The 21,921-nt window shown below is 51.2% G+C and overlaps 2 protein-coding genes across 2 annotated transcripts in view; one reads left to right on the forward strand and one right to left on the reverse strand.

The window, feature by feature from the left end:
- Positions 1-14,648, reverse strand: part of RAD54L2 (RAD54 like 2) — a 35,559-nt gene extending 20,911 nt beyond the window's left edge. The window contains exons 1-2 of the mRNA XM_077277051.1: positions 14,511-14,648; positions 4,761-4,991 (exon numbers count right to left, since the gene is read on the reverse strand). Coding sequence (XP_077133166.1) covers positions 4,761-4,932 — 172 coding nt within the window. The 5' untranslated portion in view covers positions 4,933-4,991; positions 14,511-14,648. The remainder of the gene's footprint in view (positions 1-4,760; positions 4,992-14,510) is intronic.
- ZMYND10 (zinc finger MYND-type containing 10) overlaps positions 14,605-21,921 on the forward strand; it is a 37,428-nt gene continuing 30,111 nt past the window's right edge. The window contains exon 1 of the mRNA XM_077277055.1: positions 14,605-14,723. The gene's annotated coding sequence lies outside the window, so the exon portion shown is untranslated. The remainder of the gene's footprint in view (positions 14,724-21,921) is intronic.

The raw sequence follows: 21,921 nt of genomic DNA on the forward strand, positions 1-21,921 counted from the left end.
CACAGACCCCGAGTACAGACCCCACAGGATGGGCACAGACCCCGAGCACAGACCCCGGAGGGTGGGCACAGACCCCGAGCACAGACCCCACAGAGTGAGCACAGACCGCACAGAGTGGGCACAGACCCGGAGCACAGACCCCACAGGGAGGACACAGACCCCGAGCACAGACCCCGGAGGGTGGGCACAGACCGCACAGGGTGGGCACAGACCCGGAGCACAGACCCCGGAGGGTAGGCACAGACCGCACAGGGTGGGCACAGACCTCGAGCACAGACCCCAGAGGGTGGGCACAGACCGCACATGGTGGGCACAGACCCCGAGCACAGACCCCGGAGGGTGGGTACAGACCCCGGAGGGTGGGCACAGACCCTGAGTACAGACCCCACAGGGTGGGCACAGACCCCGAGCACAGACCCCGGAGGGTGGGTACAAACCCCAGAGGGTGGGCACAGACCCCGAGTACAGACCCCACAGGATGGGCACAGACCCCGAGCACAGACCCCGGAGGGTGGGCACAGACCCCGAGCACAGACCCCACAGAGTGAGCACAGACCGCACAGAGTGGGCACAGACCCGGAGCACAGACCCCACAGGGAGGACACAGACCCCGAGCACAGACCCCGGAGGGTGGGCACAGACCGCACAGGGTGGGCACAGACCCGGAGCACAGACCCCGGAGGGTAGGCACAGACCGCACAGGGTGGGCACAGACCTCGAGCACAGACCCCAGAGGGTGGGCACAGACCGCACATGGTGGGCACAGACCCCGAGCACAGACCCCGGAGGGTGGGTACAGACCCCGGAGGGTGGGCACAGACCCTGAGTACAGACCCCACAGGGTGGGCACAGACCCCGAGCACAGACCCCGGAGGGTGGGCACAGACCGCACATGGTGGGCACAGACCCCGAGCACAGACCCCGGAGGGTGGGTACAGACCCCGGAGGGTGGGCACAGACCCTGAGTACAGACCCCACAGGGTGGGCACAGACCCCGAGCACAGACCCCGGAGGGTGGGCACAGACCGCACATGGTGGGCACAGACCGCACATGGTGGGCACAGACCCCAAGCACAGACCCCGGAGGGTGGGTACAAACCCCGGAGGGTGGGCACAGACCCTGAGTACAGACCCCACAGGGTGGGCACAGACCCCGAGCACAGACCCCGGAGGGTGGGCACAGACCCCGAGTACAGACCCCACAGAGTGAGCACAGACCGCACAGAGTGGGCACAGACCCGGAGCACAGACCCCACAGGGAGGACACAGACTCCGAGCCCAGACCCCGAAGAGTGGGCACAGACCCCAGAGGGTGATCACAGACCCCAGAGGGTGAGCACAGACCCCACAGGGTGGGCAAGTGTGGTCAATGATATCTGTGATACCTATCTCCTCACCACAAGCCCCAGCATGCCCTTATAATTGAAGGATGACATCTCACACATGCAGGAATCCGCTCTTTTATTCATGGGATTGATGGTGTCCGGCGCCGGCAGCCGCCATGATAAAACCGGGCAGCCGGCTCCCTGCACGTATGTAAGGAGGGGGCGGCAGTGAGGACCGGAGCGACAAGACAGCGAGCGGGGACTGCACCTGGAGGAGCCCCGGGACCCACTCACCGCTCCTACCTAACCCCTGGGGCGCAGCACACCAACACCGCTCACATGTGTGACAGAGCCGAGTATGTCGACTTGTATCATCCACTTCAGACCGAAGACAGGGGAATAGATTGTAGTCACCCCCTCCCCAGTAATGGCTGATAACAGGGAGTAATAGATTGCAGTCTCCCCCCAGCAGGAATGGCTGATAACAGGGAGTAATAGATTGCAGTCTCCCCCCAGCAGGAATGGCTGATAACAGGGAGTAAAGGCCCCGTCTCACTAAGCGATTTACCAACGATCACGACCAGCGATATGACCTGGCCGTGATCGTTGGTAAGTCGCTGTGTGGTCGCTGGGGAGCTGTCACACAGACGGCTCTCTCCAGCGACCAACGATCAGGGGAACGACTTCGGCATCGTTGAAACTGTCTTCAACGATGCCGAAGTCCCCCTGCAGCACCCGGGTAACCAGGGTAAACATCGGGTTACTAAGTGCAGGGCCGCGCTTAGTAACCCGATGTTTACCCTGGTTACCAAAAAAAACAAACAGTACATACTCGCCTTTCGGTGTCCAGGTCCCTTGCCGTCTGCTTCCTGCTCTGACTGAGATCCGGCCGTACAGTGAGAGCAGAGCGCAGCGGTGACGTCACCGCTGCGCTCTCGCTGTACGGCTGCTCAGTCAGAGCAGGAAGCAGACGGCAAGGGACCTGGACACCGAAAGGCGAGTATGTACTGTTTGTTTTTTTTGGTAACCAGGGTAAACATCGGGTTACTAAGCGCGGCCCTGCGCTTAGTAACCCGATCTTTACCCTGGTTACCAGTGAAGACATCGCTGGATCGGTGTCACACACACCGATTCAGCGATGTCAGCGGGGCCTCAACGACCAAAAAAAGGTCCAGGCCATTCCGACACGACCAGCGATCTCACAGCAGGGGCCTGATCGCTGGTACGTGTCACACATAGCGAGATCGCTATGGAGGTCGCTGTTGCGTCACAAAACTAGTGACTCAGCAGCGATCTCGCTAGCGATCTCGCTATGTGAGACGGGGCCTTAATAGAGTGCAGTCTCCCCCCAGCAGGAATGGCTGATAACAGGGAGTAATAGATTGCAGTCTCCCCCAGCAGGAATGGCTGATAACAGGGAGTAAAGGTACCGTCACATTTAGCGACGCTGCAGTGATCTAGACAACGATGCCGATCGCTGCAGCGTCGCTGTTTGGTCGCTGGAGAGCTGTCACACAGACCGCTCTCCAGCGACCAACGATGCCGAAGTCCCCGGGTAACCAGGGTAAACATCGGGTTACTAAGCGCAGGGCCGCGCTTAGTAACCCGATGTTTACCCTGGTTACCAGTGTAAATGTAAAAAAAAACAAACACTACATACTTACATTCCGGTGTCTGACGCGTCCCCCGGCGTTCTGCTTCCCTGCAATGTAAGCACCGGCCCTAAAGCAGAGCGGTGACGTCACCGCTGTGCTCTGCTTTACGGCCGGCCGGCACTGACACAGTGCAGGGAAGCAGAACGCCGGGGAACGCGACAGACATCCGCGTCACACACACCGACTCAGCGATGTCAGCGGGTGATCCAGCAACGAAATAAGGTGCTGGCCTTCTAGCTCCGACCAGCGATGTCACAGCAGGATCCAGATTGCTGCTGCGTGTCAAACACAACGATATCGCTATCCAGGACGCTGCAACGTCACGGATCGCTATCGTTATCGTTGTTAAGTTGTTCAGTGTGAAGGTACCTTAATAGATTGCAGTCTCCCCCCAGCAGGAATGGCTGATAACAGGGAGTAAAGGTACCTTCACACTAAACGACTTTACAACGATAACGATAGCAATCCGTGACGTTGCAGCGTCCTGGATAGCGATATCGTTGTGTTTGACACGCAGCAGCAATCTGGATCCTGCTGTGACATCGCTGGTCGGAGCTAGAAGGCCAGCACCTTATTTCGTTGCTGGATCACCCGCTGACATCGCTGAGTCGGTGTGTGTGACGCGGATGTCTGTCGCGTTCCCCGGCGTTCTGCTTCCCTGCACTGTGTCAGTGCCGGCCGGCCGTAAAGCAGAGCACAGCGGTGACGTCACCGCTCTGCTTTAGGGCCGGCGCTTACACAGTGCAGGGAAGCTGAAGGCGAGGGACGCGACAGACACGGCAATGTAAGTATGTAGTGTTTCTTTTTTTACATTTTACACTGGTAACCAGGGTAAACATCGGGTTACTAAGTGCGGCCCTGCGCTTAGTAACCCGATGGTTACCCAGGGACCTCGGCATCGTTGGTCGCTGGAGAGCTGTCTGTGTGACAGCTCTCCAGCGACCAAACAGCGACGCTGCAGCGATCGGCATCGTTGTCGATATCGCTGCAGCGTCGCTTAGTGTGAAGGTACCTTAATAGATTGCAGTTTTCCCCCAGCAGGAATGGCTGATAACAGGGAGTAATAGATTGCAGTCTCCCCCAGCAGGAATGGCTATATAAGATAGGATTCGCTCCACAGCCCTGTACAGTGTATATATGTATACTAGATTGTGGCCCGATTCTAACGCATCGGGTATTCTAGAATATGCATGTCCCCGTAGTATATGGACAATGATGATTCCAGAATTCGCGGCAGACTGTGCCCGTCGCTGATTGGTCGAGGCAACCTTTATGACATCATAGTCGCCATGCAGTGCCCGTCGCTGATTGGGCGGCCTCGACCCATCAGAGACGCGGGATTTCCAGGACAGACAGACAGACAGAAAAACCCTTAGACAATTATATATATAGATAGATGTACAGTGTAACCTCCCACAATATCAGTCCAATCGTCTCCTGCAGCTGTGAGCGGTTTTCTAGCACAATATAATTATCCTCTGGACATGACCTAATGGAGTGATACTTGGAAGTCTGGAGCAGACCCAGACCCTTGCAGCCCGCCACCCCCCTGCACCCTCGCCCACCCCCACACCTGCCCCCCTGCACCCTCGCCCACCCCCACACCCTCACCTGCCCCCGGCACCCTCGCCCGCCGCCACCCTGCACCCTCGCCCACCCCCACACCTGCCCCCCTGCACCCTCGCCCACCCCCACACCTGCCCCCCTGCACCCTCGTCCGCCGCCCCCCCCCACACCCTCACCTGCCCCCCCACGTGCAGAGGTCACAAACTACACTCACTTTTCTTGTCATCCACTTCATCTTCATCATCCCCATCATTTTCATCATCCAACCCATCCTCTTCATCAGCCTCGTCGTCGTCGTCGTCATCTTCCTCCTCGTCCTCCTCCTCTTCCTCCTCTTCCTGTGGATCCAGGTCTGGCTCGCTTGGAGAGATGGATGCGTCAGACATTGCAAATCCTTCCGGGGAGCAGCACGTTACCAGCGCATCGTCCTGGGACAAGCGGGGAGCTGTAGATACAAACACACCGACATCAGGACACAGCAAGCAGAGATATTTCATAGAAAGAAGTTAAAGAGCCAAATAAATTAGAAAGTCGCATAACTTAAGTAAAAAAAAATGCAGCATGGAATGTGGGGGAAGCATTTTCAGGGTGCACCTGGGTCCGTTCCCATCACACTGTAATTGGTGCAGTAATAAATAGATCGGATTGGTGGATGGTTGTCATGTGACCCGACAGTGCAGCAGATCAGACTACGATCACCGTCACCTGGTGAGACCGAGAAGAAAACACGCTGGGAGCTCGGCTGATAACAGAGAGCAACAGCCTGCACTGATCTTACAAGCAAAGTCAGAAGCAGATGACGTCTGGCAGAACCAGGTGCAGAGATCAGAACCGTGCGCCCAACCTGGCCCAGGGGAAGACGCCGGCCAAGTGCTGGACTAGCAGGGAGCCCGGACTTTCAGACATGGCGGATCTCCATACATTCACCTGCAGGACCAGGTCTCGCACCCGCTGTGTATGACTGGCGCCCCCTGCTCCTCTCAGTCACACGAGGACTGGGGGGATGAGACCCCTGTCTGCTGCAATCTTAGCATGCAGGAACTGTCCTCCTGCCCCAAACATGGCATCCCGGGACCAGAACCTATGGGTGAGGAGCAGAGGCCACGATGACACCGGCAAGGACTCTGTCGTGCCCCCAATGTCTGCGAGAGACCCCCACTATGCAATGAAACCCCCCACATACGCCCCGTCTGCACCAGTACCTGTGAAGGACAGCGCTGAACTACTACCCCCAGCAGGAGAACCAGCGCTGAACTACTACCCCCAGCAGGAGAACCAGTGCTGAACTACTACCCCCAGCAGGAGAACCAGCGCTGAACTACTACCCCCAGCAGGAGAACCAGCGCTGAACTACTAGCCCCAGCAGGAGAACCAGCGCTGAACTACTACCCCCAGCAGGAGAACCAGCGCTGAACTACTACCCCCAGCAGGAGAACCAGTGCTGAACTACTACCCCCAGCAGGAGAACCAGCGCTGAACTACTACCCCCAGCAGGAGAACCAGCGCTGAACTACTACCCCCAGCAGGAGAACCAGCGCTGAACTACTACCCCCAGCAGGAGAACCAGTGCTGAACTACTACCCCCAGCAGGAAAACAGACTTGGAGCATTCTTGGGAAAACTTCCCGATATTATGGATATTGTACAGGAGCTTCTCACTAAATTGCAATATCATCAAAAAGTGAATTTATTTCAGTTCTTCAATACAAAAAGTGAATCTCCTATATTCTATAGAGTCATTACACACAGAGTGATCTATTCCACGGGTTTATTTCTGTTAATGTTGATGATTATGGCTTTCAGCCAATGAAAACCCAAACGTCATTATCTCAGTAAATTAGAATAATTAACAATAATCACCTGTAAAGGCTCCTAAGTGTTTATAAAGGTCCCTTAGTCTGTTTCAGTAGCTCCACAATCATGGGGAAGACTGCTGACCTGACAGATGTCCAGAAGGCGTCATTGACACACTCCACAAGGAGGGGAAGCCACAAAAGACCATTGCTAAAGAAGCCGGCTGTTCACACAGTGCTGTATCCAAGTATATTAATGGTAAGTGGAAGGAAAAAGTGTGGTAGGAGAAGGTGCACAAGCAACCGGGATAACCGCAGCCTGGAAAGGATTGTTCAGAAAAGGCCATTCATGTGGGGGAGATTCACAAGGAGTGGACGGATGCTGGAGTCATTTCTCCAAGAGCCACCGCACACAGCACTTCCTGCTTTCCTCTGACGAAAAGCTTTTTGGAGATGGAAATTTAATTCTCCAGCACGACTTGGCCCCTGTCCACACTGCCAAAAGTAGCAATACCTGGTGTACAAACAACAGTATCAGCCCGGAAGCTGCACATGGGACGTACTTGGATGTTCCAACATGACAACGATCCAAGTCACAAGGCCAAGTCGACCTGTCATTGGCTACAACAGAATAAAGTGAAGGTTCTGGAGTGGCCATCTCAGTCTCCTGACCTCAGTATCATTGCGCCACTCTGGAGAGATCTCAAGCGTGCAGTTCATGCTAGATATCCCAGGAGTTTACAGGAACTGGAGGCTTTTTACCAAGAAGAGTGGTCAGCTTTACCATCTGAGAAAATAAAGACCCTCAACCACAACTACCACAAAAGACTTCAAGCTGTCATTGATGCTAGAGTGGGCAACACCCGGTATTAAGAAATGGGGTGTGTGAACTTTTGATCAGGGTCATTCGGATGTTTTATGTTGTCATTATGATTTACAAAGAGAAGACACAGTAGTCTGGCAATAAATGGCTTCACCCAACCACTGACCATGAGTGGAGGAAAAGTTTTGGTGTCATCATTCATATTCTCTGAAAAAAGGCCAAGAAAGCAAAAATTCTGCCGGGGTGTGTAAACTTTTACGCACAACTGTATGAGATTCACTTTTTGTATTGAAGAACTGAAATAAATGCACTTTTTGGTGACATTCTAGTTTTGTGAGAAGCTCCTGTATATGGAGGCTGTGACGTCCATCATCCACAGACTTCCCTGTACCGAAACCGGGACCCATTAACCAAAACGTGTTTCTCCTAGAAGGCGAGATGACACAGCCAGACATGGGGGGATATTGGGGCCACCTTGACCGGTGTACTCATTGGCGTGTGTTGGTGAAAAAACGACGTCGTTGTGTTTCTCTGCAGACACAGCGAGCTCCTAACAATACTTGTCCCTCCTCAGATGCCAAGAGGAGTACGACTACCCTGCTGTAAAGTAGTGCGACCACCGGTGATGGGGAACATCTCATGGATGGATCCTGCCGTGGGGCATGTACTCGGATTTCCGCTCTCGGCAGCAGACGTGCGACGCCGGCCGTGCAGGAGACGTTATTCTACAACTGCCAGAGTGAGACGACTGTGGCCGAAGCCAAACCGATCCCCCCCGGCTCACCGGCGACAATCTGCAGGAGACAGTCTGATATCAGGCAAATCACTGAGCCTAAACTCACGGGGCGTGACGGAGGGCCTGGCGGAGGGCCTGGCGGAGGGCGTGCAGTGTGGGTCACCGTCACCAGGAAGCATTGCAGCCATACTAACAGACCACATGGAGTCTGCTTCCTGATCACAGTGACCCGTACATACCGATCCAGTCACAGGAAAGTGTCCGAAACGCACTGATCCATCATCTCCTACACAACCTGGGGCTCATACACACTGATCCATAATCTCATACACAACCTGGGGCTCATACACACTGATCCATCATCTCCTACACAACCTGGGGCTCATACACACTGATCCATCATCTCATACACAACCAGGGGCTCATACACACTGATCCATCATCTCACACACAACCTGGGGCTCATACACACTGATCCATCATCTCATACATAACCAGGGGCTCATACACACTGATCCATCATCTCCTACACAACCTGGGGCTCATACACACTGATCCATCATCTCATACACAACCAGGGGCTCATTCACACTGATCCATCATCTCCTACACAACCTGGGGCTCATACACACTGATCCATCATCTCATACACAGTGATACATCATACATACTGATCCATCCTCTCATACACACTGATCCAACAACACATACACAACTAGGGACTCATACAGTGATCACTCATCTCATACTCAACCAGGAGCTCATACACAATGATCCATCATGTAGTGAAAATATGTATTTGTAGACGACGTATGACCGGCCATAAATTAGCATCTGTTCTTAAGGTCCCGTCACACTCAGCGACGCTCCAGCGATATAGACAACGAGCCGACCTAAACTAGATCGCTGGAGCATCGCTGTTTAGGTCGCTGTAGAGACGTCAAACACAGCAGCTCCAGAACGATGCAGGAGCGATCCTGTGACGTAGCGGTGGCTCACTTATCGTTCTCACAGGTCGTTAGCTCCATGTTTAACATTGCTGGCATCGTTGCTTTTGCTGTCAAACACGACGATACACACCGATCTGACAACCAAATAAAGTTCTGGACTTCTAGCTCCGACCAGCGATATCACAGCAGGATCCAGATCGCTGCTGCGTGTCAAACACAACGAGATCGCTATCCAGGACGCTGCAACGTCACGGATCGTTGTCGTTCTCGTTGTAAAGTTGCTGAGTGTGACGGTACCTTAAGGCTGTAGCTCTTCAAAAATGCCATAACCTATGTTATCTATCGCAAATGAAGCTTTCCTGCTGGCAGGTTCTCAGACCCCAGGGGGCCTTCCTGAGAACGCACTGGATTGGAGCCATTTCACACCTCTGATGCCTATGATACTTATTGTAAGCGCTGTACCTTTTCTATTAAAGCTTAAAACTTTAATAAGTCTGAACCTCGTATGTTCTAAAATAATCCATAGCCTTAGAGTGTGTGAGCCTTATGATTGGCAGACAGTAGTAGTAAAATTTCCCGGACTCATCACCCGTGTATTCGGTGAGTGGTGGCAGCGTGTATGAGCGGGTGTGTGGCCTGGGTCGGGGTGTGATTTATGCTCCCAATACAGTATAGGACAGAGGCTGAATGCTGGACTGAGAGAGGGGAGATAGATTAACCCTTGCAGCCGCAACTCCCAAGTCACGTGCTGAGAAGCAGGTACATGATCCATCATCTCACACACAACCAGGGGCTCATACACACTGATCCATAATCTCATACACAACCAGGGGCTCATACACACTGATCCATCATCTCATACACAACCAGGGGCTCATACACAGTGATCCATCATCTCATACACAACCAGGGGCTCATACACAGTGATCCATCATCTCATACACAACCAGGGGCTCATACACACTGATCCATCATCTCATACACAACCAGGGGCTCATACACACTGATCCATCATCTCATACACACTGATCCATCATCTCATACACAACCAGGGGGCTCATACACACTGATCCATCATCTCATACACAACCAGGGGCTCATACACACTGATCCATCATCTCACACACAACCAGGGGCTCATGGCTCATACACACTGATCCATCATCTCATACACAACCAGGGGCTCATACACAGTGATCCATCATCTCATACACAACCAGGGGCTCATACACACTGATCCATCATCTCATACACAACCAGGGGGCTCATACACACTGATCCATCATCTCATACACAACCAGGGGCTCATACACACTGATCCATCATCTCATACACACTGATCCATCATCTCATACACAACCAGGGGGCTCATACACACTGATCCATCATCTCATACACAACCAGGGGCTCATACACACTGATCCATCATCTCATACACAACCAGGGGCTCATACACACTGATCCATCATCTCATAAACAACAAGGGGCTCATACACACTGATCCATCATCTCATACACACTGATCCATCATCTCATACACAACCAGGGGGCTCATACACACTGATCCATCATCTCATACACAACCAGGGGCTCATACACACTGATCCATCATCTCACACACAACCAGGGGCCCATGGCTCATACACACTGATCCATCATCTCATACACAACCTGGGGCTCATACACACTGATCCATCATCTCATACACAACCAGGGGCTCATACACACTAATCCATCATCTCATACACAACCAGGGGCTCATACACACTGATCCATCATATCATGCACAACCAGGGGCCCATGCACACTGATCCATCATCTCATACACAATCAGGAGCACATACACACTGATCCATCATATCATACACAGTCTGGGCTCGCCCTCACTGATCCATCTCATATACAACCAAGGGCCCATACACACTGATCCATCATCTAGTATACAACCAGGCGCTGTGACTCAATAACCCATTAAACAACTATGGTCTCATCAATCACTTGGTATAGAACCAGCAACCTATAAGCAAAAACCAATTATTGACTAAATGTCAGGAGACTGGTACACGCCGATCTATCACACATAACTTGGTATACTCGCTGTTCCATCATCCAATAAAGAACTAGAGCCTCATACACACTGAGCCATCAGCTACTATAGAACCATTATCCCGTAGAATGTAAGCCCGCAAGGACAGGGTCCTCTCCCCTCTGTACCAGTCTGTCTCTGTAAACTTGTGTACTGTAAACGTTATCTATAACCCTGTATGTAGCCCCTTCTCATGTACAGCACCATGGAATTAATGGTGCTATATAAATAATAATAATAATATACAGTGGGTATGGAAAGTATTCAGACTCTACATTTCTCACTCTTCGTTTCATTGCAGCCATTTGGTAAATCCTATAAAGTTCATTATTTTTCTCATTAATGTTCACTCCGCACCCCATCTACACTGAAAAAAAAAAACAGAAATGTAGAAATTTTTGCAAATTTATTAAAAAAAGAAAACCTGAGATATCCCGTGGCCATAAGTCTTCAGCCCCTTTGCTCAGTATTGAGTAGAAGCCCCTTTTGAGCTAGTACAGTCATGAGTCTTCTTGGGAATGATACAACAAGTTTTTCACCCCTGGATTTGGGGATGCTCAGCCATTCTTCCTTGCAGATCCTCTCCAGTTCCGGCAGGTTTGATGGTGAACGTTGGTGGACGCCATTTTCAGGTCTCTCCAGAGATGCTCAGTTGGGTGTAGGTCAGGGCTCTGGCTGGGTCGGTCAAGAATGGTCGCAGAGTTGTTCTGAAGCCACTCCTTGGTTATTTTAGCTGTGTGCTTAGGGTCATTGTCTTGTTGGAAGGTGAACCTTCGGCCAAGTCTGAGGTCCAGAGCACTCTGGAAGAGGTTTTCATCCAGGATATCTCTGTACTTGGCCGCATTTATGTTTCCTTCAATGACAACCAGTCGTCCTGTCCCTGCAGCTGAAAAACACCCCCATAGCATGATGCTGCCACCACCATGCTTCACTGTTGGGATTGTATTGGGAAGGTGATGAGCAGTGCCTGGTTTTCTCCACACATACCGCTTAGAATTATCACCAATAAGGTCTATCTTCATCTCATCAGACCAGAGAATCTCATGTCTCACTCTGGGAGTCCTTCATGTGTTTTTAGCAAACTCTATGCGGCTTTCATATGTCTTGCACTGAGGAGAGGCTTCCGTCGGTCACTCTGCCATAAAGGCCTGACTGGTGGAGGCTGCAGTGATAGGTGACTTTGTAGAACTTTCTCCCATCTCCCTACTGCATCTCTGGAGCTCAGCCACAGTGATCTTGGGGTTCTTCTTTACCTCTCTCACCAAGGCTCTTCTTCCACGATTGCTCAGTTTGGCTGGACGGCCAGGTCTAGGAAGACTTCTGGTGGTCCAAAACTTCTTCCATTTAAGGATTATGGAGGCCACTGTGCTCTTAGGAACCTTGAGTGCTGCAGAAGTTCTGTTGTAACCTAGGCCAGATCTGTGCCACAATTCTGTCTCTGAGCTCCTTGGCCAGTTCCTTTGACCTCATGATTCTCATTTGGTCTGACATGCACTGTGAGCTGTGAGGTCTTATATAGACAGGTGTGCGACTTTCCAAATCAAGTCCTATCAGTGTAATTACACACAGCTGGCCTCCAATGACGGAGTAGAACCATCTCAAGGAGGATCACAAGGAAATGGAGGACAGCAGGTGACTTACATATGAGAGTCTGAGCAAAGGGGCTGAAGACTTATGACCATGTGTTATTTCAGTTTTTCTTTTTTAATAAATTGGAAAAAAATTCTACAGTTCTGTTTTTTCAGTGTAGATGGGGTGCGGAGTGTACATTAATGAGAAAAAATGAACTTTATAGAATTTACCAAATGGCTGCAATGAAACAAAGAGTGAAAAATTTAAAGGGGTCTGAATACTTTCCGCACCCACTGTATACCAAACTATCATTCACTATACATCCAATGTCTCATACCTTGATCCATCACAAACTATAAACCCAGGGTCCCATACTCACTGATCCACCATTATCTACTGACCCAGGAGCCCATACTAACTCCATCCAGGATTCTGCACTCACTGACCCATTATCCTCTATAAACCCAGAGCCTCATAGACACCAATCCACTCACTAAAGACTCAAGGTTTTGCACTCATTGATCCACCATTTTCTACAGTCAGAGGGCCCCATATTCACTGATCCAGGATTCTCTATAGACAATGAGTCTCACACAGTATTCCATTACCCAGTAAAAGCCATGGGTTACAGACTCATTGATCTTATTCACTGATCCATCACCCACTATAAACCCAGACTCTCATACTCACTGATCCATCACTCACTATAAACCCTGGGTCTCATACTCACTCATCCATCACCCACTATAAACCCAGGCTCTCATACTCACTGATCCATCACCCACTCTAAACACTGTGTCCTATACTCACTGATCCATCACCCACTCTAACCACTGTGTCCTATACTCACTGATCCACCACCCACTATAAACCCAGGCTCTCATACTCACTGATCCATCACCCACTCTAAACACTGTGTCCTATACTCACTGATCCATCACTCACTCTAAATACTGTGTCCTATACTCACTGATCCACCACCCACTATAAACCCAGGCTCTCATACTCACTAATCCATCACTCACTATAAACCCTGGGTCTCATACTCACTTATCCATCACCCACTCTAAACACTGTGTCCTATACTCACTGATCCATCACCCACTCTAAACACTGAGTCCTATACTCACTGATCCATCACCCACTATAAACCCAGGCTCTCATACTCACTGATCCATCGCCCACTATAAACTCTGGGTCTCATACTCGCTAATCCATCACTCACTATAAACCCTGGGTCTCATACTCACTGATTTTTCACCCACTCTAAACACTGTGTCCTATACTCGCTGATCCACCACCTGCTATAAACCCAGGCTCTCATACTCACTGATCCATCGCCCACTATAAACTCTGGGTCTCATACTCACTAATCCATCACTCACTATAAACCCTGGGTCTCATACTCACTGACCCATCACTCACTATAAACCCAGGCTCTCATACTCACTGACCCATCACCCACTATAAACCCTGGGTCTCATACTCACTAATCCATCACTCACTATAAACCCTGGGTCTCATACTCACTGATCCATCACCCACTCTAAACACTGTCCTATACTCACTGATCCACCACCCACTATAAACCCTGGGTCTCATACGCACTGACCCATCACTCACTATAAACCCAGGCTCTCATACTCACTGACCCATCACCCACTATAAACCCTGGGTCTCATACTCACTAATCCATCACTCACTATAAACCCTGGGTCTCATACTCACTGATCCATCACCCTCTCTAAACACTGGGTCCTATACTCACTGATCAATCATCCACCATAGATCCAGGTTTCTGTAGCCACTGATTCATCATCTGCTATAGACACATGAGCTCATACTCACTGATCCACCATCGCCTATAGACCCAGGCTCCCGTACTCACTAACCTGGGGGAGGGGCTTTGTCATGGTTCCCGGGACCCCTATATAACACACGTGTACACAACAACGTCTCCGTGCGGAGCGGCGGTGGGCACCGAGGGGCGGCCGCTCACACTCACCTCACACCGGTTCGGTTCTGCCCTCAGACCGGGCTCTCCCCAGCTCCGGGGCTCCCCGTTTCCCTGACTCCTGTTCCGGCCTCTGCGAGTCTCCCCCGCCTCCGCTCAGTCCCTGCAGGCCTGTCCGCTCAGCGCCGCCCCGCCGGGAACACAGGACAAGGCACAGAACGTTCCGACCTGCAAGAAAGGTTCCGCCTCACGGGACTGACACAGGTTAGGCGGGGAACTGCGACCGTAACCCGGGACTGAGCCGGTGCCACGTGCTGGACGGTGGTTACCGTGATGTGTGTCCGGTATCACCGACTGCACGTCAGACCCTGCGGTGTAAGAGTGTGATACAGAGCAATCCTATGTAATGTAATGCCAGTGTATGGAGAGCAGAGCAGAGTCAGTGCTGTGGAGGAGCCCGAGTGCTAGAGAACCGTGTAATAACGGGGGAAGAGACTACAGAGGGCGAGAGTCACATGTAATAGTGTGAGAACATACTGCTCCGATATAAAGTGATAATCCTCATATCTGACCCGTCCCCCGGCACCGACCCTCCTCATCTGACCCGTCCCCCGGCACCGACCCTCCTCATCTGACCCGTCCCCCGGCACCGACCCTCCTCATCTGACCCGTCCCCCGGCACCGACCCTCCTCATCTGACCCGTCCCCCGGCACCGACCCTCCTCATCTGACCCGTCCCCCGGCACCGACCCTCCTCATCTGACCCGTCCCCCGGCACCGACCCTCCTCATCTGACCCGTCCCCCCGGCACCGACCCTCCTCATCTGACCCGTCCCCCGGCACCGACCCTCCTCACCTGACCCGTCCCCTGGCACCGACCCTCCTCATCTGACCCGTCCCCCGGCACCGACCCTCCTCATCTGACCCGTCCCCCGGCACCGACCCTCGTCATCTGACCCGTCCCCCGGCACCGACCCTCGTCATCTGACCCGTCCCCCGGCACCGACCCTCGTCATCTGACCCGTCCCCCGGCACCGACCCTCGTCATCTGACCCGTCCCCCGGCACCGACCCTCGTCATCTGACCCGTCCCCCGGCACCGACCCTCGTCATCTGACCCGTCCCCCGGCACCGACCCTCGTCATCTGACCCGTCCCCCGGCACCGACCCTCGTCATCTGACCCGTCCCCCGGCACCGACCCTCGTCATCTGACCCGTCCCCCGGCACCGACCCTCGTCATCTGACCCGCCCCCCGGCACCGACCCTCCTCATCTGACCCGTCCCCCGGCACCGACCCTCCTCATCTGACCCGTCCCCTGGCACTGACCCTCCTCATCTGACCTGTTCCCCGGTACTGATCCTTCTCATGTGACCTACAGGGGCTTCTCACTAAATTAGAATATCATCAAAAAGTGAATTTATTTCAGTTCTTCAATACAAAAAGTGAATCTCCTATATTCTATAGAGTCATTACACACAGAGTGATCTAGTTCACATGTTTACTTCTGTTAATGTTGATGATTATAGCTTACGGCCAATGAAAACCCAAAAGTCATTATCTCAGTAAATTAGAATACTTTATAACACCAGCTTGTAAAATCTGAAATGTTCCCTTCTGAAATGTGTGTTCAGTAAATGCCCTCAGTACTTGGTCGCGGCTCCTTGTGCATCAATTACTGCATCAATGCGGCGTGGCATGGAGGCGATCAGCCTGTGGCACTGCTGAGGGGTTATGGAAGCCCAGGTTGCTTTGAAGCAGCCTTCAGCTCGTCTGCATTGTGGGGTCTGGTGTCTCATCTTCCTCTTCACAATACTCTTTAGATTCTCTATGGGGTTAAGGTCAGGCGAGTTTGCTGCCAATCAAGCCCAGTGATACTGTTGTTTTTACACCAGGTATTGGTACTTTTGTCAGTGTGGACAGGGGCCAAGTCCTGCTGGAGAATGACATTTCCATCTCCAAAAATCTTGTCAGCAGAGGGAAGCATGAAGTGCTCTACAATGTCCTGGTAGACGGCTGCGCTGACTTTGGTCTTGATAAAACACAGTGGACCTACACCAGCAGATGACATGGCTCCCCGAACCATCACTGATTGTGGAGACTTCACACCAGACCTCCAGCAGCTTGGATTGTGTCCTCTCCACTCTTCCTCCAGACTCTGGACCTTGGACCACTGACAACAGTCCGGTTCTTCTTCTCCTTGGCCCAGGTAAGACGCTTCTGGCGTTGTCTATTGGTCATGAGTGGCGGACACCAGGAATGTGACACTTGTAGTCCATGTCCTGGACACGTCTGTGTGTGGTGAAGCAATGACTCCAGCAGCAGTCCACTCCTTGTGAATCTCCCCCACATTACTGAATGGCCTTTTCTTAAAGGGAACCTATCACCCCCAAAATCGAAGATGAGCTAAGCCCACGGGCATCAGGGGCTTATCTCCAGCATTCTGTTATGCATTCTGTAATGCTGTAGATAAGCCCCCGATGTATCCTGAAAGATGAGATAAAGAGGTTATATTATACTCACCCAGGGGCGGTCTGGTCCGATGGGCGTCGCAGTCCGGGGCCTCCCATCTTCATATGATGACGTCCTCTTCTTGTATTCACGCTGTGGCTCTGGCGCAGGCGTACTTTGTCCTGTTGAGGGCAGAGCAGAGTACTGCAGTGCGCAGGCGCCGGGCCTCTCTGACCTTTCCCGGACCCTGTGCACTGCAGTACTTTGCTCTGCCCTCAACAGGACAAAGTACGCCTGCGCCAGAACCGCAGCGTGAACACCAGAAGAGGACGTCATCATATGAAGATGGGAGGCCCCGGACTGCGACGCCCATCAGACCGGACCGCCCCTGGGTGAGTATAATCTAACCTCTTTTTCTCATCTTTCAGGATACATCGGGGGCTTATCTACAGCACTACAGAATGCATTACAGAATACTGGAGATAAGCCCCTGATGCCGGTGGGCTTACCTCATCTTCGATTTCGGGGGTGACAGGTTCCCTTTAACAATCCTTTCCAGGCTGCAGTTATTCCGTTTTTTTGTGCATCTTTTTCTACCACACTTTTTCCTTCCACTTTCCATTAATATTCTTGGATACTGCACTCTGTGAACAGCCGGCTTCTTTAGCAATGACCTTTTGTGGCTTCCTCTCCTTGTGGAGTGTGTCAGTGACGCCTTATAATAATAATAATAATTTTTATTTATATAGCGCCAACATATTCCGCAGCGCTTTACAACTTATAGAGGAGACTTGTACAGACAATAGACATTACAGCATAACAGAAATCACAGTTCAAAACAGATACCAGGAGGAATGAGGGCCCTGCTCGCAAGCTTACAAACTATGAGGAAAAGGGGAGACACGAGAGGTGGATGGTGACAATTGCTTTAGTTATCTGGACCAGCCATAGTGTAAGGCTCGGGTGTTCATGTAAAGCTGCATGGACCAGTTATCAGCCTAAGTATGTAACAGTACAGACACAGAGGCTATTAACTGCATAAAGTGTATGAGAACATGATGCGAGGAACCTGATTTTTTTTTTTTTTTTTTTAATTAGGCCACACAGGGATAGTTAGGTTAATGCGTTGAGGCGGTAGGCCAGTCTGAACAAATGAGTTTTTAGGGCACGCTTAAAACTGTGGGGATTGGGGATTAATCGTATTAACCTAGGTAGTGCATTCCAAAGAATCGGCGCAGCACATGTAAAGTCTTGGAGACGAGAGTGAGAGGTTCTGATTATTGAGGATGCTAACCTGAGGTCATTAGCGGAGCGGAGGGCACGGGTAGGGTGGTAGACTGAGACCAGAGAGGAGATGTAGGGTGGTGCTGAGCCATGGAGTGCTTTGTGGATGAGGGTAGTAGTTTTGTACTGGATTCTGCAGTGGATGGGTAGCCAGTGCAATGACTGGCACAGGGTAGAGGCATCGGTGTAACGGTTGGTGAGGAATATGATCCTGGCAGCAGCATTCAGGACAGATTGGAGCGGGGAGCGTTTGGTAAGAGGGAGGCCGATTAGTAGAGAGTTACAATAGTCCAGACGAGAATGAATAAGTGAGACAGTAAGGGTTTTTTGCAGAGTCGAAAGTAAGAAAAGGGCGAATTCTAGAAATGTTTTTGAGATGCAGATAAGAAGAGCGAGCCAGTGATCGGATGTGGGGGGTGAATGAAAGCTCGGAATCAAGGATGACCCCCAAGGCAGCGGGCATGTTGCTTGGGAGTAATGGTGGAACCGCACACGAAGATGGCAATGTCTGGCAAAGGTAGGTTAGTAGAGGGAGAGAACACGAGGAGGTCAGTTTGACAGGTTCAGTTTCAGATAGAGGGAGGACATGATGTTAGAGACAGCGGTAAGACAATCACTGGTGTTTTCTAAGAAGGTCGGCGTGATAACAGGAGAAGAGGTGTATAATTGGGTGTCGTCAGCATAGAGATGGTACTGGAAACCAAATCTACTGATTGTTTGTCCAATAGGGGCAGTGTACAAAGAGAAGAGGAGGGGGCCTAGGACTGATCCTTGAGGAACCCCAACAGTAAGGGGAAGGTGAGAGGAGGAGGAACCAGCAAAACATACAGTGAAGGATCGGTCAGAGAGATAGGAGGAGAACCAGGAGAGCACGGTGTCCTTGAGGCCGATGGAGCGGAGCATAGTGAGGAGGAGCTGATGATCCACAGTGTCGAATGCTGCGGAGAGATCCAAGAGAATTAGCATGGAGTAGTGACCATTAGATTTAGCTGTTAGTAGGTCATTAGAGACTTTAGTGAAGGCAGTTTCAGTAGAGTGTAAAGAGCGGAAGCCAGATTGAAGAGGGTTGAGAAGAGAGTTATCTGAGAGATAGCGGGTAAGACGGGAATGGACCAGGTGTTCCAGGAGTTTAGAGATGAAGGGAAGATTAGAGACAGGTCTATAATTAGCGGCACAGTTTTGGTCGAGGGAGGGTTTTTTAAGTAATGGATGTATGATGGCATGCTTCAATGAGGAGGGAAAAATACCGGAAGTGAGGGAAAGGTTGAATATTTTTGTTAGGTGAGGGGTGACAGCCAGGGAAAGGGACTGGAGGAGATGTGACGGAATGGGGTCACTGGTGCAAGTGGTCGGGCGAGAAGATGCGAGGAGCCTGATTAATTCTTCTTCTGTAACTGGTTCAGAGAGTGAGCGAGATGCAGTGGGGGAGGGAGGACAGTGCATGGTATGAAGAGATTGGGAGATGATTTCCTGTCGAATGTGATCAATATTTTCTTTGAAATAGTTGGCCAGATCGTCAGCGCGGAGATCCGTGGTTGGGGCCTGCACTCTTGGGTTGAGTAGGGACTGGAAAGCGTCAGAGACGTTTAGGGTTATTTGACAGTCTTCTGGTCATCTGTCAGTCAGCAGTCTTCCCCATGATTGTGGAGCTACTGAAACAGACTAAGGGACCTTTATAAACACTTAGAATAATTAACAATAAACACTTGTAGGCATTAAGGACACTGCTCTCTCCTGGTTCTCCTCCTATCTTTCTGACCGCTCCTTCAGTGTTCTGTTCTCTGGCTCCACTTCATCTCCTCTTCCTCTCACTGTCAGGGTACCCCAGGGCTCAGTCCTTGGCCCCTTCTCTTCTCCCTCTACACGGCCCCAATTGGACAGACCATCAGCAGATTTGGCTTTCAGTACCATCTTTACGCTGATGACACACAACTATACACGTCATCCCCTGACCTTACCCCCGCTGTACTACAGAACGCCACTGGCTGTCTGTCTGCAGTCTCTAACATCATGTCCGCTCTCTATCTGAAGCTCAACCTCTCCAAAACTGAACTTCTTCTGCTCCCGCCTTCTACTAACCTCCCTAAATCTGACATTTCCCTCTCTGTGGGTGGCACCATAATAACACCCCGGCAGCAGGCGCGCTGTCTGGGTGTTATGTCTGACTCCGATCTCTCCTTCACCTCCCACATACAATCTCATGCCCGCTCGTGCCGCTTACACCTAAAGAACATCTCTAGAATCCGCCCTTTTCTCACCATGGAGACAACAAAAACTCTCACTGTCGCCCTAATCCACTCCCGTCTGGACTACTGTAACGCTCTATTAATTGGCCTCCCCCTCACGCGACTTTCCCCTCTCCAGTCCATCCTTAATGCAGCAGCCAGGGTCGTCCATCTGGCTAATCGTTACTCGGACGCGTCCACTCTTCGCCAGTCGTTACACTGGCTGCCCATTCATTACAGGATACAATTCAAAGTACTTGTTCTCACCCACAAAGCTCCGCACAGTGCGGCACCGCCTTACATCTCCTCCCTCATTTCTGTCTATCGGCCTAGCCGACCGCTGCGCTCTGCAAACGACTAACCTCTGCCCTAATCCGTACCTCCCACTCCCGACTCCAAGACTTCTGTGCTGCGCCAATCCTCTGGAATGCTCTACCCCAAGATATTAGAACCATCCACAACTTGCATAGTTTTAGGCGCTCGCTCAAAACTCATTTGTTCAGAGCGGCCTATCACGTTCCCTAATCAAACTAATCAGTCATTTTATGTTTGTGTGTGTGTAGCCCATTCACTATCTCCATCTATCCCCCACCCCCTGAAGATGGCTGGACCATCATTGTAAATACATCATTGTAAATACACACCTGTACTTTGTATCTCCCCACCTCATTGTAGATTGTAAGCTCTCACGAGCAGGGTCGTCTTATTTTGTCTTATCCTGCTTTATTATTGTATTGTTAACATTGTTACCTATGACTGTTGTGTTTGAAACTGTTAAACTGTAAAGCGCTGCGGAATATGTTGGCGCTATATAAATAAAGATGATTATTATTATTATTATTATTACTTGTAAAGACTCCTAATTTACTGAGATAATGACTTTTGGGTTTTCATTGGCTGTAAGCCATAATCATCAACATTAACAGAAATAAACACGTGAAATAGATCACTCTGTGTGTAATGACTCTATAGAATATACGAGATTCACTTTTTGTATTGAAGAACTGAAATAAATTCACTTTTTGATAATAATATAATTTTGTGAGTAGCACTTGTATCTCCAGATACTGATCCTCCTCATCTGACAAGTAGAAAGGGTCAGATGAGGAGGATCAATACTGAGGGATGGGTCAGATTAGGAGGATCAATACTGGGGGATGGGTCAGATTAGGTGGATCAATACTGGGGGATGGGTCGGATCAATACCGGGGGGGGGATGGGTCGGATGAGGAGGATCAATACCGGGGGATGGGTCGGATCAATACCCGGGGGGGATGGGTCGGATGAGGAGGATCAATACCCGGGGGGGATGGGTCGGATGAGGAGGATCAATACCGGGGGGATGGGTCGGATGAGGAGGATCAATACCGGGGGGAAGGGTTTGATCAATACCGGGGGGAAGGGTTTGATCAATACCGGGGGGATGGGTCGGATCAATACCGGGGGGATGGGTCGGATGGGGAGGATCAATACCGGGTCTTTATTAGATATGCAGCTCAGTAAG

This window comes from Ranitomeya variabilis, chromosome 8 (assembly GCF_051348905.1).
Source record: "Ranitomeya variabilis isolate aRanVar5 chromosome 8, aRanVar5.hap1, whole genome shotgun sequence".
Lineage (NCBI taxonomy): Eukaryota > Metazoa > Chordata > Amphibia > Anura > Dendrobatidae > Ranitomeya > Ranitomeya variabilis.